Source organism: Channa argus, chromosome 13 (genome assembly GCF_033026475.1).
Source record: "Channa argus isolate prfri chromosome 13, Channa argus male v1.0, whole genome shotgun sequence".
Lineage (NCBI taxonomy): Eukaryota > Metazoa > Chordata > Actinopteri > Anabantiformes > Channidae > Channa > Channa argus.
In genome coordinates, this window is record NC_090209.1 from 24,497,483 (window position 1) to 24,515,498 (window position 18,016).

At 44.9% G+C, this 18,016-nt stretch overlaps 2 protein-coding genes across 11 annotated transcripts in view; one reads left to right on the plus strand and one right to left on the minus strand.

The window, feature by feature from the left end:
- Nucleotides 1–10,077, plus strand: part of vps13d (vacuolar protein sorting 13 homolog D) — a 44,533-nt gene extending 34,456 nt beyond the window's left edge. For all 5 annotated transcript variants that reach the window (XM_067526089.1, XM_067526088.1, XM_067526091.1 and 2 more), the window contains 20 exons: nt 18–148; nt 236–411; nt 936–1,059; nt 1,473–1,708; nt 1,813–1,915; nt 2,133–2,290; nt 2,434–2,542; nt 2,699–2,869; nt 3,005–3,109; nt 3,190–3,339; nt 3,530–3,679; nt 4,299–4,395; nt 4,482–4,630; nt 5,406–5,540; nt 6,099–6,266; nt 6,355–6,487; nt 6,598–6,793; nt 7,772–7,903; nt 7,996–8,236; nt 9,176–10,077. In XM_067526089.1, coding sequence (XP_067382190.1) covers nt 18–148; nt 236–411; nt 936–1,059; nt 1,473–1,708; nt 1,813–1,915; nt 2,133–2,290; nt 2,434–2,542; nt 2,699–2,869; nt 3,005–3,109; nt 3,190–3,339; nt 3,530–3,679; nt 4,299–4,395; nt 4,482–4,630; nt 5,406–5,540; nt 6,099–6,266; nt 6,355–6,487; nt 6,598–6,793; nt 7,772–7,903; nt 7,996–8,236; nt 9,176–9,307 — 2,996 coding nt within the window. In that variant the 3' untranslated portion in view covers nt 9,308–10,077. The remainder of the gene's footprint in view (nt 1–17; nt 149–235; nt 412–935; nt 1,060–1,472; nt 1,709–1,812; nt 1,916–2,132; nt 2,291–2,433; nt 2,543–2,698; nt 2,870–3,004; nt 3,110–3,189; nt 3,340–3,529; nt 3,680–4,298; nt 4,396–4,481; nt 4,631–5,405; nt 5,541–6,098; nt 6,267–6,354; nt 6,488–6,597; nt 6,794–7,771; nt 7,904–7,995; nt 8,237–9,175) is intronic.
- The window catches only part of LOC137139185 (immunoglobulin superfamily member 21-like), a 34,276-nt gene that overhangs the window by 2,403 nt on the left and 13,857 nt on the right, over nt 1–18,016 (minus strand). For 4 of the 6 annotated variants that reach the window (XM_067526093.1, XM_067526096.1, XM_067526098.1 and 1 more), the window contains 5 exons: nt 17,309–17,831; nt 15,965–16,065; nt 12,828–13,020; nt 12,674–12,703; nt 10,125–11,401 (listed from right to left, as the gene is read on the minus strand). In XM_067526093.1, coding sequence (XP_067382194.1) covers nt 11,322–11,401; nt 12,674–12,703; nt 12,828–13,020; nt 15,965–16,065; nt 17,309–17,831 — 927 coding nt within the window. In that variant the 3' untranslated portion in view covers nt 10,125–11,321. Of the gene's footprint in view, nt 1–10,124; nt 11,402–12,673; nt 12,704–12,827; nt 13,021–15,964; nt 16,066–17,308; nt 17,832–18,016 lie in introns of those variants that run through there. The other 2 variants (XR_010916283.1, XM_067526094.1) reach the window with 2 other exon arrangements.

An 18,016-nucleotide genomic window follows, 5' to 3' on the forward strand; every position in this document is an offset into this window, starting at 1 on the left:
GTGTCTCCTAAACACAGGCATCAGTGTGCGGAAAGGAAAAGGACGCTACAGGGACACGCACATCGTGACCTTTGCCCCACGCTACCTGTTGGACAACCGCTCCACTCACAAACTGGCCTTCGCTCAGAGAGAGTTTGCAAGAGGAAAGGTGAGGAATTCCGGTGGCTACAGCAGGTGTCAGGATGCATCGTCTGTATGCACATTGAGCTGACTGGTTAATAACTGTGTGTCCTAGGGCACAGCCAACCCAGAGGGCTACATCTCCACTCTGCCAGGATCCAGCGTTGTGTTCCACTGGCCCCGGAATGACTACGACCAGCTGCTGTGCGTGCGCCTCATGGACACGCCGAACTGCACCTGGTCTGGAGGCTTCGAGGTCAACAAACCAAAATCCTTCCACGTCAATATGAGGTGAGCTACATATGCCACAAAAGTCAAGCACAAGGCTCTTTCAGCATACATTTAAATTCATGAAATAATGTATTAGTTTTTGTTTTTTTTATTTTAATGTAGTCAACCCTCCTCCCTCTCTCGGCTCATTATATGCACCACATAAGCCATTTCATTAGTTTAACATTGTCCACGGTTAGTCATAATATGAGGGGCGGCTGTAGCCCAGTCGGTAAAGGCAGTCGTCCACGGACCACAGGGTCAGTGGTTTGATTCCCGGCCCCTCCTGGCTACGTGTCGAAGTGTCCTTGGGCAAGTTGCTCCTGGTGGGTCAGGTGAGCACCCTGCATGGCTGAACGGGTGAATGACAAGCAGCATTGTAAAGGATAAAAGCGCAGTCTTAGCCCCCATTTACCACATGTCCACTTTACTGTCCACCAAAGAATACTGTGATTATTGTTCCATGTCGTAGCAAAACCAGCTGGCACTGGCTTAAGGTGCAGAGAATTATTGGCCAGGTTTTAAGTGGATCTCGATTTGAACAGGGACACCCTGGGAAACTGTTTCTTCCTGCGGACAGAGATCACCCTAAAGGGAGCCACCTTCCAGATCTCCTTCACTGACACTGACCAGCTGCCTCCACCTTTCCGCATTGACAACATCTCTGAGGTAAGTTACTTGTCATCGGCTTCACTGACGAGTATCAAGACAAAACGAGACTCTATGCCTGAATCACTTACTGGTCTCTGCTCTGCTTTCAGAAACGCTGGGTCTGTGTAGTAGTGGATGTATTTAATTATTTGAATGAGGATAAAAACAGCCTCTTTTAATTCTTCAAGACAAGATTGTTTCTTTATCTGTTATACTCAGAAAGTTGAGAACAAAGAGTGTTTAAGTTCAAACCCCACCCACTTTGACATCCCCACACCTGTGATTGGCCAGTGGCCGTGACTGTGCATGTTTTGTTCCAGAAAGCTACAAAAGACGACAGATCGATTCAACTCTGATTCTGTATCCGAAGGAAAATTCAATACTCGATAAGAGAGCACAAACGGCAAATGTCCCTGTTTGAATCCCTCCAGGTGCCCATCCAGTTCTGGCAGCATGGTGTGGCTGACATGCGGCTGCACACGGAGGTGAAGCCAGGCTCCGTGCTGGACTACGCCTGCGATGAGCCCACACTGCCCCCCTACCTCACACTGATTGTGAAGGGAGCTGGATCCTCTGAGGTCACGGCCGACACAAACTTCTTCAGAGAATACAACAAGCTGTACTACGAAAACTTCATCTACATCGCAGCCACACACACTTTCTCACAGTATGGACCAGTGCAGTGACTCACTAATAGCAGCATCACTTTGTAGCAGTGAGGTTTCTCATACAGAAAGGTTGAAATGCTAAAGTTACGTTTCCTGTCTGCAGGAAACATGAGACGAGACCTGTGGGGAAGAAGCTTCTGGTGAGCTCTGCTGAACTCGTTCTCGATGTGGACACCAAGACTCAAAGGGTCATCCTGAAGAAAAAGGTACAAATCTTAGTTTTAAAGAACCCAAACGTGACAGACGTCCGTCTACGGTTGCTTTTATTCAAATCTCTGAACACTTTGTTGTGTCGTGGACACGTGCACCTTTCTAAACCGTGTCCACACAGTTTAGCTGGACACATCTCCAGAAAACTAAAGCAGACACACCTATTGGAGTGTTACTTAAAACCATTACACTACTCATTCCTGTCTTGTGCAGGAACCAGGAAAGCGCTCCCAACTGTGGAGGATGACGGGGACCGGCATGCTGTGTCACGAAGGTTCGTCTCCACCGCAGAGCAAGCCGGCCCAGCCACGTCCACTGGACTCGTCTTTGGTGCTGGACATCGCGGGACTCGCAGCTGTTAGTGACAACAGGTCTGTACAGCTGCAGCGTGTCCATAAACTCACCGCAATTCTCCCGGGAGGCTGCTACAGTTCATTGTGGACACTTGTGGACTATGAATTTAAAAGTAAGAAGCGTCTCTCTCTCTCTTTCTCTTTACTGCTGTCTGTCCCAGTTTTGAACCTTTGATGCTGAGGAGGCCCGACTCACGCCGCAGCACCACCCAGACTTGGTACTTCAGCTCTGGCATGCTAACCTGCGGACTCCCACGCCTGGTCGTACAGGTGGGTACGCTCAGCCACGTTGATGTGGATCAAATGTCGTCATTCTGGGTTTTCAGGAACCAAATGATGTGTTCTCATACTGTATCTTTCCTTAAGTCTCTCCACTAGATTTTCTGTAGTTTCATTTTAATTGTGTATTGTACCTCCATCACTCAGGTGAAGGGTGGGGAGGCAGGCCTGTATGATGGAGCTGAAGTGGTGCTGGGACCAGACTCGGGGCTGATGGATCCCGGCCCTGAGCAGCAGTTCATTAACCAGAAGATGAGACCAGGTTCTGGGGTGCTGTCGGTCCAGGTGCTTCCAGATGGACCCACGCGGGTCCTACAGGTGAGAACTCGTATATAAGTTTATCTTTCTCTCATTCTATTCAGCTTGTTCACACACTGAATCACATGCTCTTCTGTGCTCTGTCGTGACAAACCTTTTAGCTTCCGTGTTGTTCGTTACACTATTTGTCTATAGATCAGTGACTTTAACCAGAGGAGAATGATCCGGAACTCACCCAGCACAGAACAGGACAGGAGCAAGGAGGAAGTGAAGAAGAAGGAGCCTGAGCAGGAGCTGGAGGTACGAGTCAGTTTGTATTTCATTTTTCTGGCTAAAAAAAAGTTCTGCCTTAATTGATGTCATCTTAATTTCCTTTCCAGATTTTGTTGAACTTGGATGAAGGTCTGGGTGTGTCTCTGGTCAACAAGGTGCCTGAGGAGCTCGTGTTTGCTACACTGTCTGGTATCGACGTCCACTTCACTCGAACCGCTGCCAACGAGGTGCTGGAGCTCAGCATTCAGAACATCCAGGTGAGCATTCGCATAATTAAGATCCGTACGTCCAGAAGCAGCGGTAGCATTCCAAGTCCACGTGCAGGGCTCATGTGGCTGAAACTAAGGATCCCACCAGTTACTAAAGCACAGCTTCACATACTTGACAAGCATCAACAGCACTGTTGTAAATGCCGCTGTATAAATACTTGTCATGTCCTGGTGTCAGGTGGACAACCAGCTGCTGGGCACCACGCAGCCCGTGATGCTGTGCGTCACTCCCACGTCCAGTGACAGCAGTGGGAACGACAGCGGCCCGGCGCTGCAGGTCAACTCTGTCAAAGTTCCCAGCAACCTGATGTTCACACAACTCTACAAGGTGAGTGTGCGTGAGTCTGAAGCCATCCTTAGATTAGAACTTAGTTCCTGGTTTCTGGTGCCCATCAGAAACATGTGATACTAGAGTCATGTGACCAGGGCTGGATGGTCTATCACATTGATTCAGTTTATCTAAAACTGGATTTCTCTAAATCCCCAGATAGAGATGCTGTCACACCTTCTCTCTTCATGCACCTGCTTCATATTAGAAAAATAAAACCATATCTACATAGAAGCCGTTGCATTAGCCACCTGTTAGCAACAGCTATGGCATGACAGTCGTATCCATGGTGAAGATCTGCTCTGAACGCATTTAGGGACAGTGAAAAGTGTGGGTCACCTGTGTTTTGGAAGCCTTCAGAGGTGCAGTGCAGGAGCAAGTTAATGTAAAACATTATTAACATTAGCAACATTTTAAATGTATTGTACATACACTGCACGTTCAATATGCAACAGCTGCTCCAAATGTTACTGTTTACAATATGTAACAGGACAACAGCCTTTGTAATGATGTGTTTCTTTATCCATATTGCACATATGGCCTCAATGGCTGGGGAACAGTTTCTACAACTTCCTCATTAATTTGTGGGACTAATGATGTAGCCCTGATGTGTTCACAGCACCTTATGGTGACGGCCCGCCGCTTCACCGTCATCATCGAGGAGAAACTGCTGCTCAAGCTGCTCAGCGTCTTTGGATATGGGCAAACAGAAGCTGGTGGGTCATTAGCTGAATGGTGTCGTTAAAATCTGTGCGATGTTGTGGTGGCGTAACACTAAAACGTGTATTGGTAATGAACGCAGAACTGGAGAAGATTGATGAAAACATCCACGAGAAGCCCAACGAGGACGCGGGACCTCCCAAACGTTACTACTTTGAGAACCTGAAGATCAGCCTCCCTCAGGTCAAACTGAGCGTCTTCACCTCTCACAAGCTGCCCCCTGATCTCAAGGTAACGGAACACGATCATCATCATCCCCTTCTACTTTTCTTTCTTTTCTTTCCATGCAGAGCTCCGTAAATGCAGTGGCACATAGTTACATCACCGGGCTTTAAGGACAAATGCTGCCCACTGCTTAGACGGAAAGAACTTCTAAATTGGAGTCGGGTTATTTTTATCTCAAGGCCAACAATTTGGGAAATGTGCTGATTCTCTTTTTCTTTTTTTTTAATCTGTGTGTTCAGTGTATCACTGCAGTCATGGTTTTCTTAGCTTCAACACTGGAAGCAGGTACTGCAGGGTTTTAGGGGGAAGTTAAATTATATGATTCAAACACCAACAGTTGGTGCTGATGTCTTCTGATCAAGGCAGGCTTCTGTGTTTCCTGTAGAGAGAACATAAGGACTGTATCACAGCCAGAGACGCTGCACAGAAAGGAAACAGTCCCAGCCAAGTCATTTGTGGGTGCTGATATTGTCCTGGTGATTAAGATGTGGTTGTGAAAGCCTGCTGCACTGAGAAACACATAATGGAGATGAGTGCAACAGTCTGCTCTACTGCTCATTATGAAAGAGAAGATTTGAAATATGAAAATTAAAAACTTGACATTGGCTCACTCTGCTGTTGGACTAGTTTGGAGGATTTATTAGCATTGAAAATGTCTGCAGTGACCAACAGCCGGTCAAACCCGTCAGGTGTCACTTATTTACAAAGAAGTCTCACATGACATCATGCTGCTGCTTCTTCTCCGTTTTCTTTACGTGGATGTTTTATTCTGCCGCTGCAGGCTCTGAAAGGCACCTTGGGTTTTCCCCTGGTTCGGTTCGAGGACGCGGTCATCAACATGTACCCATTCACCAGAGTCCACCCCTACGAGACTCAGGAGATCATCATCAGTGACATCCTGAAGCACTTCAGAGAGGTAAGAGGGACACGTTGCATTGATGGGTACAGTCTGCATCATATCCATATCATATAAGATTCCATAACATACCAACAGTAACATCATCGCTAAGAAAAAAAACACCACTGCACATGATGACGTGTTTCTTACTCCTCCTATAATCAATGTAGTTTTTAAAAAAACCAAAGGTTCAGTTTGACCGTTTTGGAGAAAACCCACTTAACTCCTCAAACGGCATTTTAATTCATGAGTTCTCTTGCAATATATTTTTTTTCAATTTCCCTGTTCTACAATGTATTAAAACAATTCTCAGGTTATGGAAAACACTGCAAATACAAGAAAAAGGAGAAATGATCTGACACAATAGATGGTTGGTTTTTTTTTAAGGAGGATTATGGCCCCTGCTTCATGCCTCATGTGGAAGAGGATGGAGTGGTGGATATTACTGTAAATAAATCGCAACGCCTGAAAGCGCCACGTCTTCAATTATAGTTTTGCAAAGGAAATATCATGAGCTGCTTCACGACTGGCCACTTTGTGTCCGATCTTTACTGTGTGGTGGTTTCCTGTCTGCAGGAGCTGATCAGCCAGGCCGCGCAGATCCTGGGTTCTGTGGACTTTCTGGGAAACCCCATGGGCCTCCTCAATGACGTCACCGAGGGCATGTCTGAGCTCATCAAGTACGGCAACGTGGGTGGTCTCATACGCAACGTGACCCACGGTGTGTCCAACTCCGCCGCCAAGGTAAGTTTCTGCTTAGCTGCGTTCGGCTTCTGTTTTGCTTCTTATTTATTCGTTTTGTTCAGCAAGAGCTTCCTGGTCTCTGTGTCAGTTTGCAGGCACTCTGTCAGACGGGCTGGGAAAGACCATGGACAACCGGCACCAGAGTGAGCGCGAGTACATCCGATACCACGGGGCCACCAGTGGAGAGCACCTGGTGGCAGGGATCCATGGACTGGCTCACGGTACAACCTGGGAACATTTGGGTGTCTGATTACAGGTTTTACAGACGTATCAGTGTATGAGAATCTGCAACTTTGCGTCTCCTCACATAAATCTTCTCCCCGTCTGCCAGGTATCATCGGTGGCATGACGAGCATCATCACCTCCACGGTGGAGGGGGTGAAAACGGAGGGCGGGGTCAGCGGCTTCTTCTCGGGTCTGGGTAAAGGTCTGGTCGGCACCGTGACCAAGCCAGTGGCTGGAGCTCTGGACTTTGCCTCAGAGACGGCGCAGACGGTCCGCGATATGGCGAGTCTTAGTAACCACAGGTGGGCGGAGTCTAATACTAAATAGCTAAATGACGGGGGGACACAAAAAGTGTCTCTCCCCCTAAAAATACAAAGACTTTTCCTGCTCTAAAATTAAGTCAAAATTGAGGTTAGAATTAAATCTTAGCAGTAAAGTTGGTTTTACTCTGGAGTAATTTTTTTCACTAACCTTCAATGACTAATTTGAGCGCTTAAACATAACTACACAGATTTTTCCTCCAGTGTGAAAAAACATTCGCAAACAGGAAAGCGTATTAGGAAACCGGTTTTCCCCAGGTGGATTTCTCCTGGAGAAAGCTGATTTCTCTGCTGTTGTTTGTAATCAGCTTTCTGCAACATTGCATGTGCATAAGAAAAAGATGAAGACCAGAAAAGAAATTCAGGAAGCAGTGTTTTCTGTTACTACATAATCTGACGTAAACGTAGATTTCCACTAGGCAGGTTTCTTAGCCGGGTGCTAACGTTCGCTGACTGGCAGAGAAAGCTGATTTCTCGGAGTAACCTGGTCACTTCAGTGCTGTCAAAGATTTGGGATTTTGCGTGGCCGCTACAGGACAACTTGCTCTTTCGTAAAACGAGGAGCTTGGCGAGAAAACAAAAGGGCACAGCACAGTTTTTGTGAAGCAGCGACCGAAGCTGAGGATCAACAGGTTGACTATTTTTTTAAAGCAAGTCTACAATAGTTTCATTATTTGATAGAACGTCTGTCAGGAGCTCGTATCACCACTGAGAAAGGTTTCACTTGCTGTAGCCGTCCCTCTAGTTAAACATTGACATCCTCATATATTCAGTGTGAAACAAGTGTGTATTTTTGTTAAAAAGGTTTCTTTCCCCAGTATGTATTTCTCAGAGCAGGGTGTCAGAGTATCTTTGTAGCAGTGCTTTCAAAAGGTGCTGGAACTTAATGTATTAGTGCTTTCACAGAAAGTGTGTGTGTGTGTGTGTGTGAAGAGTTTGTGTTCTTGCTGTGTTGTTCAGGCTCAGCGTGCAGCGGGTCAGGAAGCCTCGCTGCTGTAAGGGTCCTCAGGGTCTGCTGCCTCGATACTCAGCCGTCCAGGCTGACGGCCAGGAGCAGCTCTTCCACCTCACCGACAACATCCACTCTGAGTTGTGAGTGTCTGTCAGTTCATCTTGTGTCTAACACCCCGATTACCTGCACTTCCATCACACTGAGGTGTTTACTGTCTGTTTCCCAACGCCAGCTTCATTGCTGTGGAGCCAATCGACAGCTACTGCGTCCTCATCTCCTCCAAAGTGGTCTACTTCCTGAAGCCGGGCGACTATGTCGACCGCGAGGCCATCTTCCTGGAGGTCAAGTACGACGACCTCTACCACTGTCTGGTCTCCAAGGACCACGGGAAGGTGTATGTGCAGCTTACCAAGAAGGCTGAAAGCACCAGCAGTGGCGTGGCCATTCCAGGCCCCTCCCACCAGAAACCCATGGTAAGATGTTGTGTCCTTAATCTAACACCTCTCCGTAAAAGCTTGTGCACTGACGCACACTATAGTTTCTGAAAGTTCAACAGAGTGATACCTCTTCACTTTAGAGGATCTTTTCATGTCAAATTTTTGTTTGTATGAGTAATTGTATTAAGCTTATTATTGTAAACTTAATATTTTTCAAGCAGGAGCTCAAATTTTTAGATCAAGTGGCTCCTGAAAAGGTCTATCGGAACAAGCGGGATACAGATTTAAGTTTTTAATTAAATTATGGGGTCAGACTCTGTATCACTAATTACAGGAGGAGCAGGGCACATCGAAGAGAGCGAGGACAAAACCGCTAAATGTTACAAATTAAACGTATTTGCTGGCAGTTGCTTTCTACAACAGAAATAAAAAAACTGTCTCAGCCGATCGTCCCTGTGGAGAGAGACGCTTTTCTTTGTCATTCGTTCAATGCGTCCACCTTAAACAGCTGACTGCTTAGGTTTCCATCAAATGTTGTTTAGTGATTTGACCATCGCACTAACTTCCCATTAAATTGTGCAGGAGGCAGAAATCTCAGTTAAACCTTGACATAATCAACTTTGCACAAACCGTTTGTTCGGATCCGTTTCTGACCTAACGTTAGAATCCGACCACAGTGTTTGTGACGGTGAGCGTGTGAATGAACAGTTGTGTGAATAGCAGCAACAACTCCCAGCTTTGTGACACAAAGGAAGGATTAGAAAACCGTGGCCCTGCTGTAACCTTGCTACTGGCAGCGTTGGCGTGTGCTCTTTCACAACCTGGACGCCGTGCGGCGATGATCAGAGAGCAGACTCTCAGGATCAGGCCTGTCAGGGCCTGCGGGGCTCGTGAAGTCCCTTTTACATGCTAATGAAGCTCTGATCCCAGCCTTAGTTCTGCACTCTGTTAATCGTGTTACGATCCTGTGCACAGGTCCATGTGAAGACTGAGAGTCTCGCCGTCAAAATCTCTCAAGAAATCAACTACGCCAAGAGTCTGTACTACGAGCAGCAGCTGATGCTGCCTGCCAGCGAGAACGAAGACTGCTTGCTGCTCGAGTCCTGACCACGTGTCTGAAGGACGATGTACTTCTCTAAACCCGGAGAAGGTGAAAGTTTAATTTTTTTTTTTATTTATATTTTTTTGTAGGCCTCAGTTTTATACAACGTTTGAGAAGCTGCAGTAAAGGGAATAGTCAACACCTGTGCACCTGTTTGACAAAGCACATACATAGAGAGGATTAACATCTGCAAGGCAGTGTTACTCTGACTATATGTAGAAACACTGGTTCTCGGAGTTTCTGATGATGGTGGCAGGACTTCTGTATGTTTGTGAATAGACAGAGATATAAATAGAGCTACATATTAAACTGTACATACTGTATTAATTATGAAGTTATAGACAACAGAAGCAGACATAATGTGAAATGTAACAAACTGCCTTTACAACTTTATTTTGTGTATAAGAGAATATAATTGTGGGGGGACCTGCAGCCCCCCCACCCCCTCCGCCTCACACCAGCTGGAGCTGCCTGTCAGATCTCTGGCTTTTCCAATCACACGTGTGTCCATGTTTGATGTAACGCTTTTATTTGTGAGCAGTTCTTAATGAGGCCAGTGCTCTTTGTAACCAGACTGTGGGGACGTCCCTTTAACCAGGCTTCAATCTGCGCTCAATGCAAGAACTACTTATTGCAGAGCTTTGCTTTGAGATCTTGTTGTGCTGAGCTGTGTGAGGAGAGGAGGGTTGGAGGATCAGGACAGGCCTCAGTGTGTGATTCTGGGAAATGTTGTTCACTTTGACACTACTTTAAATAAAGAACCACGACTGCAGCACTCACTGTGTGGAGCCAGTTATTTCCCAACTTTAAACACATTCACAGGATTTGCTCTCAGCTCTCGCTACTTTGAATTTGTGAATGGGCAGCGGTCATAATGACAAATCACCTGAGATTGTATTATATCGGTAAGATTATCTTGACAATGACTAAAAGATTTAGACAGTGTACTTCTGGGAAATAGAGTCCTTGTTAAAATGAGGCAAACACCATTGAGATGCCTCATTCTGCTGTATATTTATCTGAGGCCATGTTATGTCCAACTCAGCTGCAAACAGCCACATGAATTCTACTGTAGCTCCCAATGAAAAAAGGCTAAACGTTAGTTTTAACAAAGTGATTCTATTTTTATTCTTAACTTCCATTTATGAAGTAAAAAAAAAAAGGTAATCAAATAATGGCAAGTCACTACTTTCCGTAACAAAACAGGTCATTTTTCCTTCTGGTTTCTAAATAGCAGTCAGACACTATCGTTAGCTGCTGAGCAGACTAATTAGTGCGAACATGGATGCGAGGATGCAGCAGGTTTTTAAGTTGGGCCTAATATTTGACTCAATCATAAAACAGTCCCTGCAGGAATTTGCAGTGTTGCGATTGACTCTTGCAATCAACCAATCCACTATGAATTCAGCGCCATATTGCTATTAACATTCATAACAAATATTGTTGTTTTTTTTTTAGAAAAGGTGTTGGGAAAATAGACCTTTTACGTCATGACAATAAGAAAAAGGTCTGCAAAATCCTAAAGGGACTGAGAAGACAACAATGTTACTGGCGACATTTAGTTTAAAGCTCGACACTATTTTGATATAATAATTAGCTTTTTGTGCAAACAGAAAGTTTCAGCTTTGTCAAAAAGGATGATCAAACATTTTAGTGAAGAAAATGTAACAAGTCCGAATGAGTGTAAGATCTAGCTGTACTTGTTGGTCTATAGCTGAACCACCTGGGGACCACGTTCATTTCTCACTATGATACAGAAAAAGAAATCCATCAGAAACAATGCTCACAGTGTGGCGTCATGTGGTGCAGCATCAGGATCTCTGTGTGTCTGATGCCGTCAGTGTCTGTCCCCTGTCCCAGGGTTAAAGTCGTGCAGCACCTTTAATGCTCCATCAGCTGCTCCAAACAGCCAAATGGAGGTTTAGCCACTGCGAGGGGGGGGGCAGGGTGACACTGAAGAGCAGGTTCCTCAGGTAGATGTGGGTGGTGTTGTGTGGGAGGGAGGAGCCAGCGCCTCGGTCACGTCAGCTCGCGGGTGAAGCTCAGCAGCAACATGGAGGTTAATGCGAGGGAGCAGCGGCTGGCTGATGCCTCAACTACTGCACACAAACAAGACAGAGCACAGACTAAAGTCAGAACCACACGACACCATTTTATGTTAGACGTTTTATGCATGTCGTTTTCAAAACTGTTTTAAATACCATGATACTCAAATTCATGATCTTTACTTCTTTTGTGTTCTGGCTTATCCCGTAAGCTCAGGGTCACAGAGGATCATTGGTCTGCATGTGAATTTGGCACATTGTCATGGCAGATGCTCTTCCTGACCCAACCCTCCCCAATGTTACCAGATTGGGATGCGGTTCAGTGTCTTGTCCAGAGACACTTCGCCTCTGACCCTATGGTCGGCAGGCGGCCACTCTACCTACTGAGCCCCATCAGTTCGTGATAATGATCATTGGTTTTTAAAGAAAAAAAGTATGATACATTTTATTTATAAGCCCCTTTGTAAACACCCAAGGACAAAATAAAAGAAGATAAAGACAAAGCAATACACAGAATTTATGCTGAGCAAAGCAGGATTAACAACCAGAAAGATGTGCAAAGGTTTCTAAACCTTATTGGCTGTAGAGAATTAAATTTGTAATGTTGAATCTTCATCAGTGGTTGTGATTTGCAAGTGGACAGGGATGTATACACACAATACACTATTGTGTTAAAGGTAGGGCTGAGTGATTTATCCAATTAATTCAATTTGTTTTTTTGAACAATGTCCTTAATTGAAAAATGTGTGTTTTGGAACATGAGTCCAGCTGCTCCTATTCTTTACAATGCGGGAAAAAATGGCAGCCTTTGATTTCCACATATGGACGTAGGTACCAGTGACCAAAAGGTTCAAATCTTAAAAACAAGGAGGATCAGGTTTTTGGCCCAGCCACAATTCAAGAGCATTAATTAGTTGTACCAGAAAAGGTATTAATGCCACATAAGTATAATAATCCCACATTAGTATAAAGACCAAAAACAATGTCCAATTTGATTTCTTACACAATTTTGTCACCATTGCATATTTATTATTTATATATTGAATAATGAACACTTTCAAAAATCACATACAAGTGCTGTACAAAGGGTTTGTTGTTTTTAAAGGGATAATTGTTTTTCCATGAATAGTATTGTCAACATTTCCCATTCAGACACTTAAACCAACCCTGAATCTTTTCCACTCAAGTGTTGTTAGTTGTCAGCCTGCAGCCTTCAGGAAGTGCTCAAGCAGCGAGTCAGAGGAGACCGGACTCCTTCAGTCAGCGCCTTTTGTTTCACTGATGCTTTATCACACAAACGGATGTTAAAAAAAAAAACGAACTTACCAATAACATGTTTCTTCAGTCTTGGGTTTTCTGCGGAAGCACACGAGACATTTGTCATGATCACACAGCACAAATAACTCATTATAGAGGACAAACTTTAATTTGGCTGACGATTAGAACTCCCCTCGTCCCCACCGCCCACACTAACACTTACCAAACACAATGAGCCGGGTGTGGGTGTCTGTGGACCCCAGTGGATTCTGGGCCGTGCAGCGGAACATGGAGCCGTTCAGCTCGGCGGGAACTCTCTCCAGTATGAGCTCCCTGCCATCGTGCCGCTCTGTGCCATCCAGCAGAAGTCCACCGACCCTGGTCCAGGTAAACATTGGCTCAGGGAAGACCTCTGTCTGTTGACAAACACACAGATAACGGGGTCACGACAAAAACTGAACACTGATCTTTGGGTTATTTACATAACCCCGGTTTTCCGAGTAGCATAAACGAGTGTCTCACATTGGGAACAGCTTCATCGTGACCTCATCAGAAGCTCCGATTGCAGTCTGCCAGCCAGCATTGGCTGGAACTAAGCATGTCTGTGTCAAAGAGGGACAAGCTCTCCACTTATAAAAGGGATGTCACTGCACAGACAAGTCATTTAAAGAAGCCCACCAGGGGGTGCTTTCCCACATTCCCACCAACATGGCAGTCAGAAACAGCTGTCAAATACACCTTAATGGAGGAAAAGCCTTCCCTTCAAACGACATGTCCTTGTAGGAATGTCAGTCACTGCCACGGAGCACTGGGCCGGAGAAATCAGAGCCACTAGGGAATAAACACAGAAGGACATGAGGCCACTGGTGAGCCAGTGCATCCAGGTCATGAAGGGAGAAAAACAGGGGACACTGAGAATTGTCCCTCGTGGCAAAAAGGTCTACTGACGGCTGGCCCTGGCACTCCCACACCAAGCTCACCACAAGGCTGCGGGCACTGGGGACCACCATTTCAACAAGGCCCATCAGCTCTGGCGCTGCCTGCGTAGACGCCATCACCTGGTTGCCGGACAAATTCGTCTGACAAGCCAGTTGGTGACCGAGCTCCTCGAAGGGGCTAAAGTGTGAGCACACGATGACTCGAGATGACACACGGACAGGTTGCACCTGTGTTTTCTCATCTGCTTCAGTGAGAACATTAGCAGTAGCCACGGCCACTAGCAGGGCCAGTACTGTGCCGTACTGCTAAAGCTAACCTGGTCAACTGGGAGGGTTCCACAATACAACAAGTGAGTATTGCTACTCTGATACGTTATAACGTTGGAGGGTAGCTAACGTTAGCTCGGGGAACATTTGGTGTTACCACTTGGTTAGAGCACCTGTGAAAAGTATTGCTACTTTCCATAGTCCGAGGCTGGAACTGCTGTTTGTTGAGTATAAGCAGATCTCAGAGAGACACTTGGCTTAAGAGATAAGTATAATGGAGATTCTGCTCGTAGCAAGAAGAGGTTTTGTTTTATAAAGGGAGACCTTGTCCCTGTTTGACACTGACATGGCAGAGTGCAATAGAAGCTTCTGATGAGGCCATGCTGAAGCTTTTCCCAACGTGGGACACGAAGAAGAACTCTGTGTACAGCTGTTGTTCAGGGAGCAACATCTGCAGAATATATCAGAAGCCCTCCTACTAAAATGGTGGCACATGGCACTTAATTTGTTTCCACTACATTGTTTTTAGCTTCAATTAAATTTCAGCTTGTTGAATGATTTTTTTTTTTTAATTCTTGGCATTCATTTTTAATTGATGGAGCACAGTGTGTAACATTGTAGCAGTTTAATATTGACTCCATTTTCCCCCTCATTCTTTCTTTTGCAGCAGATTTCAGAAACACTGAATTTTCTGCCTGATTTTTTCCCCCTTAGGCTTCTGTTAAGATGATTTGGCTTTTTTAAATTCACTTGAGACAACCACCAACTCTGACTCGTCTTATCCCAGTCAGTTTGCAAATACTTAGGCTTTGATATCCAGTCAAAATTATAATTCTACAACAACAGCAAAACCTGCACCAACTAAAAAAATCCACTGATCAAATGAAAAGCTTAGCCACAATCTTTAAAAGTACTGTTACCGTTTACATTTTGTCCAAATCTGCACCATGGCTCACGCTAAAGTAGTTGCCAGCAGCTGCTGTTAGTGCTACGAAGACGACGACCACCTGCCATCTTTTGATATTTCATTACATTTATGTTTTTTGTTGAGTAACACTGATATCACTGGGGAAAGATGTGTGTTAGGACCCAGGAAATTCAGCATTCAGTGAAGTCCGTGGAGTTTTTCAGACGCAGGTTAACCTGCTGAGTCAAAAGATGTTTTTACTTGTACATTAATGTCGGACGTCAGATTTACGGTTTTGCACATTTCTGAAAATGTCCATGTAATTAGAGTCCAGCAGGCTGTCCAACAAGTTTCAAAACATTAAACAGAACTTGAACTGCAAAAATGAGAATTTGTCACCAAAATTAAATTTACCTATAAATCATTGTGAAAATTAACAGATTTAAATAGAAAAATAATTTGCATCAGAACGAGTTTTGGAACATTTCCAAATGATGATGATAATGTGAATCCACTTGACGTCAGTTTGGGCAAACACCTTGCACCTTTGACTTAGATTTTTGCTTGCCTTGTACCTCACTTGTAAGTCGCTTTGGATAAAAGCGTCTGCTAAATGACTAAATGTAAATGTAAATGCTCCTTCTTATTCAGAAGCTTTGCTTCAGCCTGTTGTTCCTCATGGCCAAAGGAAAAAGGAAAGAAACTCTCTGCAAACAGCGTGTAACATCTGCTAATCTTCGAATATGAATATGTCCCTCTCAAGGTGAATGAAAAACACTAGAGCACTGAAGAGTGAGCTCTAACAGTGCTAGTCGGGAACTAACAGGAAGTCATCCACACAAACTACACTCTGATTTATAAGGTTACTGTGCACACAAATCCTAGAATTTTAACATCTTATGCTTGATGAGAATATGCAAACACCACTGCACTGAGCATATTTATTATAATGCCATAACACAACATTTTAACAGAACTTTAACATTGTCCCTGCTTGGAACAGCTTCACTGTATCCGTTGACAAAATGTAACTCAAGTCTCTGGAAGCTGATTTTCAAAGTGGAGAAAAAAAAAGTGAAACCAATCGCTGCCTGGAAGGAACAAACTCAATCCCAAAAAAAAAAAAAAAAAAGTGATCAGGGTTGTGCCTATTATATTCCGTCCTCGTGTCTGAAAACCGGGATCAAAAATGTGACCAAAGGGCAGGAGACACTGTAGTATCAAAGAGCCACTGCGTTGGAAACTCACTGCATAAGGTCCCAACTGGAAGCCCTGGACCGTGATCCGCACCGTCTCTCCAACCATGGCCTTACTGGGGCTTGTGGACAGCTTGGGTCCTCTGGGAGCAGCTGTTAGGAAAGTAAAACAGCACACAATGCTGCTGTTGTACTGCAGCACAACTTTCAGCTGTCTGAATAATAAGAGTCACAACGGAATCACAACAGCACATGTGGCTGCTGCTCAGGAAACACTCAGTACGTGTCCACCTCATTTCAATGTAACCAGTCGTAGTGAAGTAGTACAAACTGTGCTGAAGGCTCAGTATGACCCACTTAACGCTGACTGTTCTCAGTTCAGTTTGAATTAAGGAATTGGAACTGTCTGTCCCCCATAATTCATTGTAGCCCTGAATTTGTCCTCCAAAAAGAGGGTTTGTGTCAAATCTCCAGGATTCCTGACACATGACCTATGGCATCAGCGGTGTTAGGAGGACTAGGGGTGGAACATTTCGAAAAGGTCAGAGTTCATGTTTTGGTATGTTTGTGGTAAAGCAGGAGGGAAGCACTGCCATTTTTCAGCATCTCTAATGTTTCATATAAGTGGCCGACAGGTTTCACAGCTGTTCCCTTCAAATTCTGTATATTTTTGTAATATTTTTTTAAATAAACTAATAACTACCTATACATCATTACTGGTTAATCACCTGTCAACAAATAAAGTGGTAAAAATCAGCTCCACCTTTGCCAACAGTGATCTGTGGTACTTATTTCTTACTGTACATGTTTTGATATGTATATATTCTTTACAATACATTGTTTTCTAAGTGGAGTACTTTTACTTTAATACCTTAAAAAAGGTGGATAACCTGTTTACTTTTATTTGAGTGAAATATTTGAGGTGGTACTTAGTGGTGCTACACTCAGCCCAGTGTGTCTCTTGACAGCACAAAGAGAAGAGATTTAAGTATGAAAGGACAACTTCTTCTTCTCTGCAGCATTTAAACAGTTTCTCTATTCAGATTCACTTTTAATCTATACCAAAATTATTAGGGTGTTTACAGCCAAAGATATGCAGACATTTGCTGCGGTGGAGGTGGTGGGATTTCACCATATGGTTACGGGGTGATACACTGTGTACAAAGGTGGTAGAAGTACACAAACTCAATACTCAATCAAAAGGGCAAGATGTCTTTGTAAAAAGTTCATCATCAAACAGAGTGGACTGAGACATGTCCTCCAAACCGTGACAAACTGTGCCACCCCTAATGTCGACTCCTAGGAGTGTGTCTAACTACAGTTTTCACAGTACATTACAGCATTTTTATTGTTGTTATAGCCTGATGATTGAGTGAGGTTTGTGCGCATGACTCACCCAGTGTGACCTCGGCCTGCATGGGCATGGACAAAGCTGGGTGTTTGACCTCACAGCTGAACAGGGCCTCGTTGTCCAGCTGGGGGTTGAGGCTCCAGGTTAGCATGGCTCTCACCTCCGTGGTGCCATCACGTGTTGGCTGCTGCTGGTGCTGGAAGTAGTAGAGCGGGTCGCTGCTCTGGACCCAGCGGGGAAATTCTCTGCTCACCACTGTCTCTGGGATCACCTCTGTGGTTGGCTTGGGGTCGAACTCTGACATTGGCTCTTGGCCCCGCTCCGGGCCTTTGGGGCCATCTTGGCCAAGCCGGGCCAGCTTCCCCTCTTTCTCCAGCAGGGAAAAGGACTTCTTGAGTTTTGTGTCGTCAAGGTCTCGACCGGTGAGAACCTGGGAACCCCAGAGTCCCCCTTGGCTCCTGCGCTGGCTGTGTTTTTGACCTGGGCCCTTGCTCTCGCCTCCTGCTGAGGCGAAGGCTTGGGGAGTTGGCACTACATCAATAAGCTCACCATCCCGCTTGAAGTAGACCTGAAAGACAGGGACAAAGGTAGATGGGGAAAACCCTGTGTCCCTACTGAGAGATGTGTTCAATGGTTCTCTACTGCCAAGACGGAACCAATATTAATTCAGATCATCTGACTACCAGACATGTGTCTTGACAATGGCTATTTGATCAGGCATAAAGAAAATGAAAATGCAAAGAAAAACGAAAA